The 13,185-nt window shown below is 44.3% G+C and overlaps 2 protein-coding genes across 4 annotated transcripts; one reads left to right on the top strand and one right to left on the bottom strand.

The window, feature by feature from the left end:
• Nucleotides 1–189: 189 nt before the first annotated feature.
• Nucleotides 190–7,198, top strand: sema4e (semaphorin 4e). 2 transcript variants are annotated; one of them, XM_056391808.1, is made up of 15 exons: nucleotides 190–687; nucleotides 1,874–2,186; nucleotides 2,331–2,476; nucleotides 3,176–3,238; nucleotides 3,332–3,430; nucleotides 3,546–3,645; nucleotides 3,747–3,857; nucleotides 3,979–4,130; nucleotides 4,274–4,452; nucleotides 4,579–4,735; nucleotides 5,036–5,258; nucleotides 5,387–5,502; nucleotides 5,639–5,796; nucleotides 5,885–5,937; nucleotides 6,120–7,198. In XM_056391808.1, exons 2-15 carry the CDS (start codon nucleotides 2,078–2,080, stop codon nucleotides 6,788–6,790), a joined length of 2,337 nt encoding a protein of 778 aa, XP_056247783.1. In that variant the 5' UTR covers nucleotides 190–687; nucleotides 1,874–2,077; the 3' UTR covers nucleotides 6,791–7,198. The 2 variants fall into 2 exon arrangements, with proteins under 2 accessions (XP_056247783.1, XP_056247782.1); XM_056391807.1 differs by having other exon boundaries at nucleotides 190–887.
• A 195-nt stretch (nucleotides 7,199–7,393) lies between these two features.
• cactin lies at nucleotides 7,394–12,831 on the bottom strand. Of its 2 annotated transcripts, none has more exons than XM_056391806.1 (10): nucleotides 12,491–12,831; nucleotides 11,238–11,859; nucleotides 11,004–11,099; nucleotides 10,758–10,903; nucleotides 10,390–10,552; nucleotides 9,530–9,644; nucleotides 9,141–9,333; nucleotides 8,841–8,963; nucleotides 8,244–8,623; nucleotides 7,394–8,114 (listed from the first exon to the last, which is right to left on the bottom strand). In XM_056391806.1, the coding sequence occupies exons 1-10, from the start codon at nucleotides 12,793–12,795 to the stop codon at nucleotides 7,624–7,626; spliced, it is 2,634 nt and encodes an 877-aa protein (XP_056247781.1). In that variant the 5' UTR covers nucleotides 12,796–12,831; the 3' UTR covers nucleotides 7,394–7,623. The 2 variants fall into 2 exon arrangements, with proteins under 2 accessions (XP_056247781.1, XP_056247780.1); XM_056391805.1 differs by having other exon boundaries at nucleotides 8,244–8,626; nucleotides 12,491–12,830.
• Nucleotides 12,832–13,185: the final 354 nt, after the last annotated feature.

The raw sequence follows: 13,185 nt of genomic DNA, 5'->3' as shown, positions 1-13,185 counted from the left end.
AATCCAAGCAACATCTGAAAGCTGGACTCCACTATTTGCAATAAGTATTATGAATTAGCCTATGGATACAACGCTGTCTGTGCAGGTGCTATTTTATTCAACATATATGATAATATCACAACAATTTAAATCCGTGCGCTCCATTCCTAAGATCCAGTGCAGCACTCAAACACACCACAACACAACACTACACTACAACGTCACTACACGCCTGTTTGGACGTGTTTTCTAGTAAGGAAAAAAAAAAAGACACCGTAAAACACCCGGCAGCTGCTTTCATCTTTTACCTCGAATCAGCCGTGGCCTCTACCGACCCATAAAAGTGTGAGGGGACAACGAAAACTTAATCAGACTACAGATAAGCGCCTTCCGCCGCCTCAACGACAGTTTGAAGGAGGTTTGAAAAAAGAAAAAAGAAGAAGCTGCGGGGCCAAACGGAGCAGCAGCCATTCAGGTCCTTTTCACCGCGGGGTGTGAAGCGCTGCGGGGCTCTGTTCAATAACGGATGACCGCTGAGTCTTTGAGAGGACGGACAGAGACGGAGAGGCTGCTGAGTCGTTTGAGAGGCGCTTTTTTTTTTTTTTTTTTTAAATGCAGTCTGTGATTCAGAGAAACACACCTACAGAGTTTCTACGCACGTACAACCTGAAAGGAAGTCTCAAGCTAGCGCGTTTCCAAGTTTCTCATGTACGTTACGTTAGGCACCAGCAAGGCGTTGTGTCGGCTTAATTGCACTGTGCAAGGATTTTTAAATACTATGGCTTAGTTTTACCACCAACCTCTGCTAGTTAATGAAAAGTTATTGGTTTAGAAATTACGCTTAAACAGGTGTTGGGACTATTTTTTTTAATGGAGGTTGTTACATTCTTGGGCGTGTCAGTGTGCAGGTAAGTGATTAACAGGAGTGTTTGTTGATGGTTAAGCTGCTGGAGTTTGTGCTTGTACGTCTGTGCCACCTGTTGGACTTTTGACTGAAATTTGATCTTATTGTTTAATTACTTGAAATTAAATAACAAAGTATACTTTAGATAAACTATAACAACTCACTAGTTTACAGCTAAATTATCCGATGCCGTATTAGTAGCTTAGCAATGATTTCAGACCAACGTTAATACCTCAAACCAAAGTTTGGCGCATAAATGCTAAAGCCAAAGTATATGGGGTGTTGTTTATGTCTGTGTCTGTGTGTGTCTGTGTGTGTAAATGAGTGTTGACTGAAGCTGGCTTTGGCCCCAGGGCCAAAAATGTGAACCATCTTATCAGGGCTGCATTCTCGGACATGCTGCAGCTCATCAGTAACATAGCTCACCTCTTTTGGGAAAGAAGCAGTACACACCCTCTCAGCAGGTTGTAGTAACACTGCTGAAAACAGTCACTGTAAACCACAGCTGCCATTGCTACAGCTCAGTAATTCGAGGAGAAGCAAGTTCAGGCTTCTTTGGTTTTGTCTTGGTTGAAGCATAAGACTGACTCAAACCAACATGTTTCCTGTCTGAGAGACAGCTCTTGCAACACACTTCTCGCTCATATACACCAGACTTTGGCACTCTCTGTGAATCTCTCATTGTGCGCTTGTGTTTGGTGCTGCAGGAGAGCTGAGGTTGACATCCCTGCACCCTGCTGAATGCCTTTCATGGCCCTACATTAACATCACTATGGCACTGACAGAATTACTGCCGTGCTGACTTTAGCTCACTCTGCCCTTTCTGGCCATTTTTTTTTTTTTGTCGTTGCTTTGTTTCTTTCACTTTGTTTTCAACATATTTTTTTCCTTTTGTTGTGTGTTTTGCTAAACATAACCTAAACATTTTGTCTGTCAGGTCTCACGTTTAGTGAAGTGATTGTGATATCTGTCCAACCTTGTCTCTTTCAGCCCTCCTTGGCTTTGTTTCTTTGGTCTGTGCCATCTATCTCACCATGGACAGCCTGCTGAGCGGGGCCAGTAAAGGGGCCAGGGCTCTTCAGTCAACACAGACCTCATCACGTCATAGATGCCACTTGCTGTCTTTACCCATGTATGACTGACTGTTAGGAAAACAATAAAGCTTAAATTCCTCTTAGCTCGAACAAAGGAGCCATGCATCCGCTGCTGTCCCTCAGTGTCTTTTGGCTGCTTCCCCTGGCCTTGATGCTGGAGGAAGACTCACCACTGGGCTGTGTTCCCCGCAAATCTGTCCCTTATCACAGTGAGTGTTGCTACCTGTCCTGTAACCTGGGCTAATAAGATGGTTTGAGTTTAGACATTGGGAAACAGGGTTTGGTCACTGAGGGTTTAGTTACTGGTGGTTGCTAAATGACAACTAAATGAATCAGTCATATTCTGTCTCTAGGGGACAACGCTCACCTGTTTCAGGAGGAGGGTGTGTTCAACTACTCCACCATGTTGTTGAGAGAAGACCTTAATGTGTTGGTTCTGGGTGCCAGGGAGGCATTGTACGCTCTTGACCTCAACGACATCTCCAAGAAACTCGCTTCAGTAAGAACACCTTTGTCAACAATGCAGTTAAGGCCAATTCCGTCTTGGAGCAGTGCCCATTAATTGTTAGCATTAGCAACTTAGCAACAGCAGAGATTCCTTATCAAAGATTTCTTGGATGAGGGCTGCAGCCTGTGCCAGACTCTTTGCCCTGAATTCAGCCTCTCAGGCGCCAGTTTTACGCAAACAAACCCTGTGTTCTTGGAAAAGTGCTGTCTGAGTAGCCTTTTAATACATACATTACTTTCAATATAATTACTCTGATCTGTTCTTGAAAAATGTCTCCAGGCTCTAAAGTTCAAACAACCCGAGCCTTAACATTATTTTATTATGTGACCACTCACTCACAACCACAGACACTGCTGAATTCCTCCTAGCAACATTAAGCCTTGTATGTCAGAGTATTCGGGCATGTGCACCCAGAGCAGTAATAAAATGCTTTGTGTCACACAACATGCCAGTATGGACCTTTTGTAGTATTGTTCTCTTATGCTGAGTAGTAGTTAATTTATACTAATCCGACGCTTGTTGCTTGTGTTAGTATCACTAGACACAGAAAAACAACCAGCTACATTGAAAGTTATCCCGATCATGCTTCCACTTCAGTTACATTTACAATTTTTAACGGCTTCCTTAGCTGCTAGTGTTGCATTCCTCTACTTCCTAAGTGTATAACTAAAATTGTTGTCACTCTTTTAGGTAAAATGGGAAGTGACGGAGCAGCAAAAAGCTGAGTGTAAAAACAAAGGGAAAGATCCTGAGGTGGGTCCCTTCAGTGTTTGCTAATGAGAACTGATTGTGTCTGATTGTGTATTGAGCAGATGTCGTCATTGCTTTTTTCAAATGCATTTACAGACGGAGTGCAAGAACTATATAAGGATATTGCATAAGATGGAGGATAACAGGATGTATGTTTGTGGAACCAATGCTTTTGATCCAGAATGTAATTACATGGTGAGACAAGTTCATGGCCATATCTTATACTGTACACATTGACTGAATAAATTGCTGTATAGGTTTCTCCATCAAATCGTTCCAGGATTAAACGGTGTGTCTGTTTTTTGTGCAGTCCTATGCAGATGGAAAGCTGACACTTGAGAGCAAAGGAGAGGATGGCAAAGGGAAGTGTCCATTTGATCCTTTCCAGAGATATGCCTCCATCATGGTTGGTGAGTAGCTATTAAACAACAGAAAGTAAATTTGCAAAGATGGTTTAATGCAGCAAAATGTTTTCATTTGTATCTTTGTGTTCGCTGTCTTGTTTCACCAGATAACAACCTATACTCAGCCACTTCAATGAACTTCCTGGGCTCTGAACCTATCCTGATGCGCAGCTCTCCTGTCTCCATACGTACTGAGTTCAAGAGTTCCTGGCTTAATGGTAAGATGTGATAGTAGTAGTAGATGGTAGGACTTCACTTTCTCTGAACTGAACTCCTTCAGCTGTAATGTTTGCTCGATAATTGAGTGAAAGTTAATGTTTTTTGTTCTTTCTACACCAGAGCCCAGCTTTGTTTCCATGGCGCAGATGCCAGAGGGTGATAAAAGTGAGGAGGGAGATGACGACAAGGTTTACCTGTTCTTCAGTGAGACAGCTGTGGAGTGCGACTGTTACAACAAACTGGTGGTTTCCCGTGTGGCCCGCGTCTGCAAGGTGATAAAGACTTTACCATGCATGCACTTATTTTTCACAGCTCAACACGACAACAGCATATTGAGTGCTTCCTTCCTTCCGCCCTTTCTGCTTGATTGGGCATCCCGTTTGTCTGTGTTCATGGTGTCTGTCTGTGCTCACAGGGGGATCTTGGAGGTCAGAGGACTTTGCAGAAGAAGTGGACATCCTTCCTGAAAGCCAGACTGGACTGTCCAGTGCTGGAGTCCCAGCTGCCATACATTATCCAGGACACTTACCGCTTGTGTGACCCCCAGCAGCACTGGAAGACCTGTTTGTTCTACGCCGTCTTCACTCCACAGTCGTACGTTTCAATTAACAAACATGTTGGTGTGTTTGTTTTAGTGGGAGGAGGGTTGCTTTTTCTTTAATGGTCTTTGGCACACTGTTTGGCTCACATTTTGTGTGTGTGTGTGTGTGTGTGTTTCAGGGACACATCAGATCTGTCCGCAGTGTGTGTGTACCAGGTGTCTGACATCAGCAGAGTGTTTGCGGAGGGGAAGTACAAGACTCCAGTCCCCGTAGAAACCTCTTTTGTTAAGTGGGTGATGTATAGCGGAGATGTCCCAGTCCCTCGGCCTGGAGCTGTAAGTATGCCCACCATTGTGTGTGTGTGTGTGTGTGTGTGTGTGTGTGTGTGTGTGTGTGTGTGTGTGTGTGTTGTGTGTGTGTGTGTGTGTGTGTGTGTGTGTGTGTGTGTGTGTGTGTGTGTGTGTGTGTGTGTGTGTGTGTGTGTGTGTGTGTGTGTGTGTGTGTGTGTGTCAAACAAAGCAAAATCTCAAAAGGCAACTCCTTCTTTTACGAGTGGCCCAGCAGGAAGCTGATTCGTTTTGTACTTTGACTCCGTTGTTCTCCTTTTTTCTTTCCTCTCCCTCTTCTCTTGCCAGTGTATAAACAATGAGGCTCGTGAAGCAGGTATAACTCAGACTCTGGACCTCCCAGACCGCACGCTTCAATTTATCAAAGATAGGCCCTTAATGGACCAGGCTATCCAGCCAGTAGGAGAGAAGCCTGTGTTGGTGCGAAGGGGAGCTACATTTACACGCATCATAGTCAACCAAGTGCAGGCTGCAGATGGCGAGAAGTACAACGTGATGTTTATAGGCACAGGTTTGTTCAGGGTTGTACTGGTGCAGCACACTACTGCTGCTTTTGATAACTTGACAACATAGCTGTTATGTATTAAGTGATATTTGTCAATATATAAATATGGCATGTTTGTGTTTTTATATGAAAAGAGGAAGGCAGCATGCTGAAAGCAGTGAACTACGATGGAGAGATGTTCATCATAGAGGAAATACAACTGTTCCAGCCCCCAGAGCCAATCAAGATCCTGAAATTTTCTAATGTCACGGTAATTTAAAGCCCTACCATAGTCAAATGAATAGCTTATTACTTTTGAACCATTACTACAGTGTATGTTCATTGTATATTACTGTAAAGCACACACAACAGTGTCACTGTTCTGTGTCTGTGTGTGATGTGTACAGGATCAGCTCTATGCAGGCTCAGAAAACGGAGCAGCACAGATACCATTAGCCAGCTGTGCGAGGTCCTTATCCTGTATGGACTGTGTCCTAGCCAGAGACCCATACTGTGGCTGGGACAAAGTTGTTGGGAAATGTATTGCCCTCTCTAATTCACAAAGGTAGGCAACTGTCCCAACATGTGGAGCAAGCACTGTTCATTCCACTTCCGTCGAAACTAAATTTCAGTTATCATATCTTCTGCTTTAGAGAGCTGATCCAAAGTGTGAAAGAAGGAGATGCTTCTCTTTGCCCAGATGCTGGTGAGTCAGTGCACACTTTAACGAATACAGTATGATCAGTAAATCATTTTTCTTGTTATTCTGAATAAAAACTGAACCTGGCAGGGTCTGCACCATTTTCTACTCCTCCAACAAAAGAATCATAATTGAGTTCGATTGTGGGCTGAAAATGCTTACATGAGGGATCCGTTTTGCTTTTTCAGAACATGTTAAACCCACGAATCAGTCGATCTGGCCAGGTGGAAACCTCAAGCTCAGTTGCCCTTCGCCTTCCAACTTGGCAAAAACCAGCTGGGAGCGAGACAACCGCCCTCTGACCCCTTCAGCTCGGCTTCAGCCACTGCAAGACGGACTGCTTATCCTCAACGCGTCTGACAGCGATGGTGGTCGATACCGCTGCGTGTCTGTGGAGCGCTCCAAAACTGCCGAGTACGCAACCACTGTGGCTGATTACCAGGTCAGAATAGCAGGTTCAGGCAGGGGTGGTCAGATATTGTTTCCACAGCCTCGGACAGGTGGCCCCTCTGTGGCTGGACTGCAGGCTGTAGTCGGGCTCCTAGTGGTTTCTCTTCTTGTCCTTTTGGCTTGGAACTTTTACAAAGGCCACCTACCTCTTCCTTGGAGCTGTGGAAAGAAGAGCGAACAATCCCAGGAGTCCCATGAGGAGGGGGGTGTGCACTCCAGTGTGCCCTCCCAAGAGCCACTGAAGCCTGCACAGGTAGAGGACAAGCCCCTGATGTCTGGAAGAGACAACGGCAGCAGTAATAACCACAGCAGAGGAGAGGCAGCATTCAGCGCTGCAGGGGGGGAGAATGATGCTCCAGAACTTAACCTGACATCTCTGCAGTACATTGATGATGAGTCAGAAATTTGAAAATGACGAGCACATTACTCAGTTTACCCTTGAGCAACGTTTAAAGTTTAAGAGATGAATTGGAACGCCACAAACTATTTGTATCTAACCACAAGAGAACTGAAATATAAACTGAAGTGTTCAAAACTGAGCTTTGAGAGACACTATAAACTGTTGGGACTGAACACACCAAAAGATTCTATATAAGTATGAGATGCTTGAATTTCTGCTTTACTTTTTTAAATACAAATGTACATTTAAAAATTATTTTTAGTTTCTTACTAATTGTTGAAAATTATAGATTGAAATACAGTTTAAAGACAGGTATGATTTTCACAGGGAATGTACAATAACTGAAATTGAGCCATTTCATTTTAACCACTAGCCACAAAGATTTAGCTTTGTTGTATTAAACCTTTTCTACCTGGACCATGTGTTGTTTCAGTGCATCCAAATATAACCAATAGGATTTACAAGTTTTCTGCAAATCGAGACAAGCTAAGAATGTGAAGAATAGATGTGGAAGTGACTTGCAGTTATGTATCATCTTTGTAGTTTTGTGTTTGACACAAATGTACAAAATTATGTTCACAACAGAAAACCGTCACCCAGCGACAGCTTGCATTGAGTAAAAAAGGGAAAAAATCTTTAATGAGTAATTTTTTTTTTTTTTCAAACATTACAATTAACTTTTTTAGACACAGTACAGATCTGTAGCTTTAACAAACCGCTTTTCTGTGACAGTAGCTGAAACAATACAACAATGCAAATTGCCTGTACAATCTAAATAATATGTTGTGTATCATATGAAACCCGGTGACTGGTGCTCTTGGTCCATCCTGGTATTTGGCCTCTTATCTCCTGTAGCGGTACCTCTTGAAGTGGAACCACAGCTGGAAGATCCCATTGGCGAACTGACAGCGGAAGCCGTGTCGGTGCGAGTACTCCCATTCCCTGTTCACAATCTTGAAGGCAATGTCCTCGTAGGGCGGGCCCGCGTGGAACCTCAAAATCCCAAAGTCCTTGTTGTCGGGACTGGGCTCGAGGAAGTACTGCGGGGTGGAGCGTTTGTCGATCAGGTCCGGGTAGAAGATGTTGAACTTGTATCCCTGGACGATCTTGGGCGGAGGGTTGTCGAAGTCGTAATGCGTCTGGTTGTATTTGTTCCACTCGAAGCCTGTGTGGACCCGGTTGAAGAAGCGGGGTTTCCTGGGGCGGTATTTGTCCGCCCACAGGTACATCTTCCCTGTGACTGGGAACTCCACACTGAACTGGGCCTCATCATTGCCCATGCCCTCTTTAGCACGACGCACGAAGGCGTCCTCCGCGCTTTCGCTGGCATCACCTGATAGAAAAAGAATTCAGGTTAATGCCATATTTTTCATGATTTCCTACAAGCTGGATGATTTATTTTTCTGCATGCACGTATAGTTTTCTTTTTCTCTGTATGTGTGTTTTTGTCATGCTCTCATACCTGTAACCTGTAGCTGTCTGCGTGCCAGCTGCAGCCTGTGTATGTCCTCCTCGGGGGTGATCGTGTGCGTGTCCAGCGGCAGCTCAGAGGGCATGAGGAGCGTAGGACTGTAGCGCCCCGAGTCGTACTCCGCCTGGCTCTGCTGGATCAGGTCCTCCTCGGTCAACACGGCCTCCACCACCTCGCCCTTGTCCTCTTCATCCTTCCTGTCACCCTTTTGTCCTCCGTCCTCATCTTGGTTTCCTGCTGTGGATGTGGATGGGCCAGCCTCCTCTTCTTCATCCTCTGTTTCTCTGTTCTTACTTTTAGTGGAGGAGTAAGATGATGACCGCCCAGGCTCTTCTGTTGCTGCCTCCCTAGTTTGCTCTCCCGCTCTCTCCCTGCTGAAACATTTAGGGTTATTTTCTTTAAGTGAGGAGTCAATGCATCCACAAGTTTTTTTTTTTTTAAGCATTTTTCAGGTTTTAATATGTATCCTCAAATGAAACACAGAAGTGAGAATGAATGTAATGTGAAGTGAAATCCCAGGTCACAATGAGACCATCAGATCTCTACCGTTTCTGGATGTGAGCAGCGTGTGGTTTCCAGGTAACTTACTCATCTTCATCACTCTGTGGCTCCTCTTTGATGATGGGGAACAAAGGTTCACTTTCCACTCCCTGTTCCTGTTTCAGCTTGAACAGCTTCTGACGCAGCACATCTTGGTGTCGCTCCCTCAACCTGAAACATAAAATTTGTAGTTTTACACCCACAAAATCCCACTGCTGAGTTACTTAATGTAACCGGGCAGTTTGCAATCTGTATAACTTCTTGCCATAAAATGCTAAAGTGGCATTCAAATTAGGCATTTCATTTAATTCAGGAGCAGAGGAACAATGGGCGTTCCAACATGTGTACCTGGCTCTGGCCATGTAGACTCTGACTTGCTGCAGAAGACTCTCCCAATAACCGATATCAAGATTGGATCCTCCAGCCCGAATCTTTGTCTCAATGTTCAGGTGCAGCGCCTGCAGCTGGCTGTATGTCTTTCCTTTGAACACCGTCTGGACGTCAGTGCTAACAGCTGTGTTGATGCCCTCACGACGATCACCTGAGGTTTCAAGAAAAAACACAAAAAGGAAAAGAAACCAGTGGTTGAGCATGATTTTCCGTTGCATTCACCACAGTAATAAAATAGGGCAGGCGTTGAGAACTGACACAGATGCAACTTCACATACAACATCACAGCAGAAGACAAACAGAGCCTAAGTATAAAACCTCTGGTGATGTCATGGAAAATTACATACCTGGTCCTTTCCCAGAGGCCTCCAGTTTTCTCAGTTTGCTGATCTCGTCCTCAGTGATGGTCGTCATGTCTCTCCAGAAGTCCACATTTTTTCCTTGCTCCAACTCCATATACACCTACCAGTGTAACAACACTCTTACAGTGAACCATGTACAGATGTTCATTTTTATTTTTAAAGGTGTAAAAACAACTAATACAACATGGCCTCTGTCATGTTTAGGGTCAAAACATCTATAATCAGTTTACCCTTAAGAGCTGGGTGATCATTCAAAGTCTGCATATGACTTTATTATGACACTTTTTATAGTGACAAAACATGGTTCACATAATTCATGTCTAAATGAATAAGTTACTTTAACAGAAATATGTCACAGCATGATATCTCAAATATACTCCAACCAACATTTTTTTGAAAACTTGGGTAATCGGTGCCCCCCAGTGGCATTTAAAAGAAAAGACACTGGCAGAAATATCTGGCTCAGAGGACACTCAGATGATTCTGCTGAAAGAGAGACTGTACTGACTATCAGCGGGATAGTCTAATTTTTCTACAAATAAAAACTTGTACCATCAGAATAATTTAAAAGATGCTATAATCACATAGAAATTCTAAATATAATGGCTTTACCGTGCACAATTTATTTTGAAATGTTCATTTTGATCTCAATCTTGTTCAGACTTTGAGGTGATTACCAAACTCTTACCAATTTCTGCAACTGCAATCTTTATGGTGCACTTACTCACAGTATTCTAGTTAATTACATTACCACACCTCCCTTGCAAAAGTTATCCTGTGTGATTAGAGCTATTCTAAGCCACAGCTATACAACATTTAGCCTTGAAGGTGACTTAACAACACACCTTAATGTCCTCCAGCAGGTCATCCATGTCAGTGACTGTGAGTCCGTTGAGGAAGGTATAAGGTTCATGCATCTCCACGGCGAGGTCGTCGTCCTCCGCACTGATGTACTTCGCCAAAAGATCAATGGGCTTGGCACGACCGTCACGAATTCGAATCTTAGACCTAAACACACACAGCGCACAGGAATGTCGAGACAATGCGTGTGAATATTCAGTAACTGTTGTAAGAACCTCTGGAAGTTAACTGGAGTAGTGCAAACAAACGGCTCAAATACACGAGGTGAATAACACCACAAAACAAATCCTCTGCGACATGAAAAGGGAAGGCTGTCAGTGTGGATATGCAGTAACTGTTGCTGAAAACTCACCGTAGTTTGGCCTGGTGCAAATGGAAGTTGTCTTCCTGTTCGGCCCACGTCTTGAAATGCTCTGCCTCTTTCTCTCTCTGCAGCATCTCCAGCTCCGTCTCTCTCATGGCTTTCTCTCGCTCCCGCTCCAGACGAAGCTGCTTTACCTACATTAACACCAGCAGTGTGGTTAATGAAAGGGCTGTTTCTCATGACTCTGTAACGTTACACTGTCACAAAAAAAAAAAACTAGCCTTCTGCTCATACCTTCTGCAGCTCTCTGCGGTTCTCCTCCTGAATGCGTTTATTTCGTTCTTTAAGGTCTTTTTCTCCGAGATGGCCAATGCCTTTCAGATCCAACGCCTGAAAAACACAAACAAACAAAAAACAAACAAGATTCTTGAATGAGATACAATATTAAAGTCAAGTTATGACAGGAAACTTTACAAACTTCTGTGATTGAACGAACCAGTGACTTTGGGGAGCTGCTCTCCAACTCACCTTCTGCCATTTGAATGTGCCTAATAAGTTGTTGTCACCGAAGGGATTGTCTGCATTGGTGTACCCCATGTACTCCTCACTCCAACCCATCTTCTCTCTCCTTTTCTTCTCCTTTGCTTCCTTCTTTGCCAGTCTTCTGGCTCTCTTCTCCTCTGGTGTCTCCAGGGCTTTCAGCATATCCCTCTGTTTTTTCTTCTCCTCCTTTTCTTTAACTGCGTGGGTCTCGCGATGAGACCCCGAGCTATCGGACGACTCGGGTGAACTGGAGCGCTGCCTCCCTCTGTCTCTGTCGGCCCTCTCTCTGCTTCTTTCACTCCTCCCTCGTTCCCTATCTTCACTCCTCCTCCCTTGCTCTTGGCTTTTGTCTCTCTCTCTTTTTTTTTCCCCGTCTCTGATGCCGCCCTTCCACCTGTCTCTACCTCTGTCCCACTCCCTCCTTTGTCGGTCTCTGGCTGGACTCCCTCTGTCAGGGCTTCTCCGTCTTCTTCTTTCTCTATCACTGCTTCCATCATGGGAGTCAGAGCCTGACATGGACCTTCCAGTTCTCCTCTCTTGAGATGTTCCTTTCCTGGTCTCCATTTCTCTTCTCTTCCTCCTCATTTTGGGATCATCTGAATCAGAACTGAGACAGAAAAATTGATTTAGTACATTTCCATTTTCGCTCATTGGTAAGCACCCATATATTGGAGACTAAAGGGACATCTGTTCTTTACTATTCACCAGAGAAATGTCAGCAAACTCTAACAGAGGACATGTAAGGGGTTTCCTGTGTATGACCCCTAATTCCTTGAAGAAGTAAACCCACACTGTGCAGGCGTTGATAATTTGCTACTGTGTTAATATTTACTGGCAGGTCTTCACATTTACATAGTGGCAGAGATGATCTTCAGACCAAGACTCACAAAAGTTACCACATTGATTTTAAATTTGCAAAAGCATTCAACCATAACAACCAAAAGAACTTGACGTCAATGGTGCCAAACAACACATCTCAGCCAATCTTTAATCAACTGACATGAGAGTTACAGTACGTGCGAACGATATAGAGGAAAAAACCTGGGCCTAATAGTCACGTGGTCCTAATTATTCGATAGAATTTACAGCTTAACACAATCATTTCTTGTTTTACTATACTCAAAATCGTGATTTCACCACCTTGTGTACCATTATATCCTGTAACATCGAACCGGAAAACGTGTAAAACATTGTACACCAATACTAACCAGCTAGCACCAGACAGCGGAGACAGTTACCTGGATGATCGACCCCTAGACTTGCTTCTGGGGCGGTGTGGTCCTCGCCTCCTCTCGTTCTCAGAGCCGCTTCTGGAACCTGGACGGTCCCTGTGTTGAGGCCGACGTCTGGCAGGAGAGCCATTGCTGGAGTCCCTGCTGACGGACCGTGCGCGACCACGGGCGGTTCTTTTCGATTCGGCGGACCGACTGCGGCCTCTCCTTTCCTCCGGCGATCGAGACCTGCTCACTCTGGACCTGTTCCGCCGATCCCGGCTCCGACTTCTGGACCTGGAGCGGGACCGACGTCGTGACTTCGAACCCATCGCGAACTTCAGTGAGGGTCCGACTGGCACTCTGTCGCGTAAATAAGAGGTAACAAAGAAAACAGTTTGCTGTCCTTACAGTGTAACTACAACGTATGTATTTGTGAAACAATAAATGAAGTTGGTAAACATCCATGTCAGCCTTTAACATTACTAACAAAACAATACGATAAATTCTCTGGTTACAAAATTAACTACTCAGGCAGTAGAAAGCCACCTAAAAGGGGCTATTTACAATGTGGCGCAGAATAAAGACATCAGGCGGACAGATTGGGGGAAAAAAATTAAAATAAATAACCTTTTCGTTTAATTGCAGTTTTTACAGCACATTTAACATTCAAAATCGAATTACCATCACTGAGATGTGACGTTGTATTAAAATAATTTGAG

Source organism: Seriola aureovittata, chromosome 12 (assembly GCF_021018895.1).
Source record: "Seriola aureovittata isolate HTS-2021-v1 ecotype China chromosome 12, ASM2101889v1, whole genome shotgun sequence".
Lineage (NCBI taxonomy): Eukaryota > Metazoa > Chordata > Actinopteri > Carangiformes > Carangidae > Seriola > Seriola aureovittata.
This window is presented reverse-complemented; position numbering and strand designations above follow the sequence as displayed.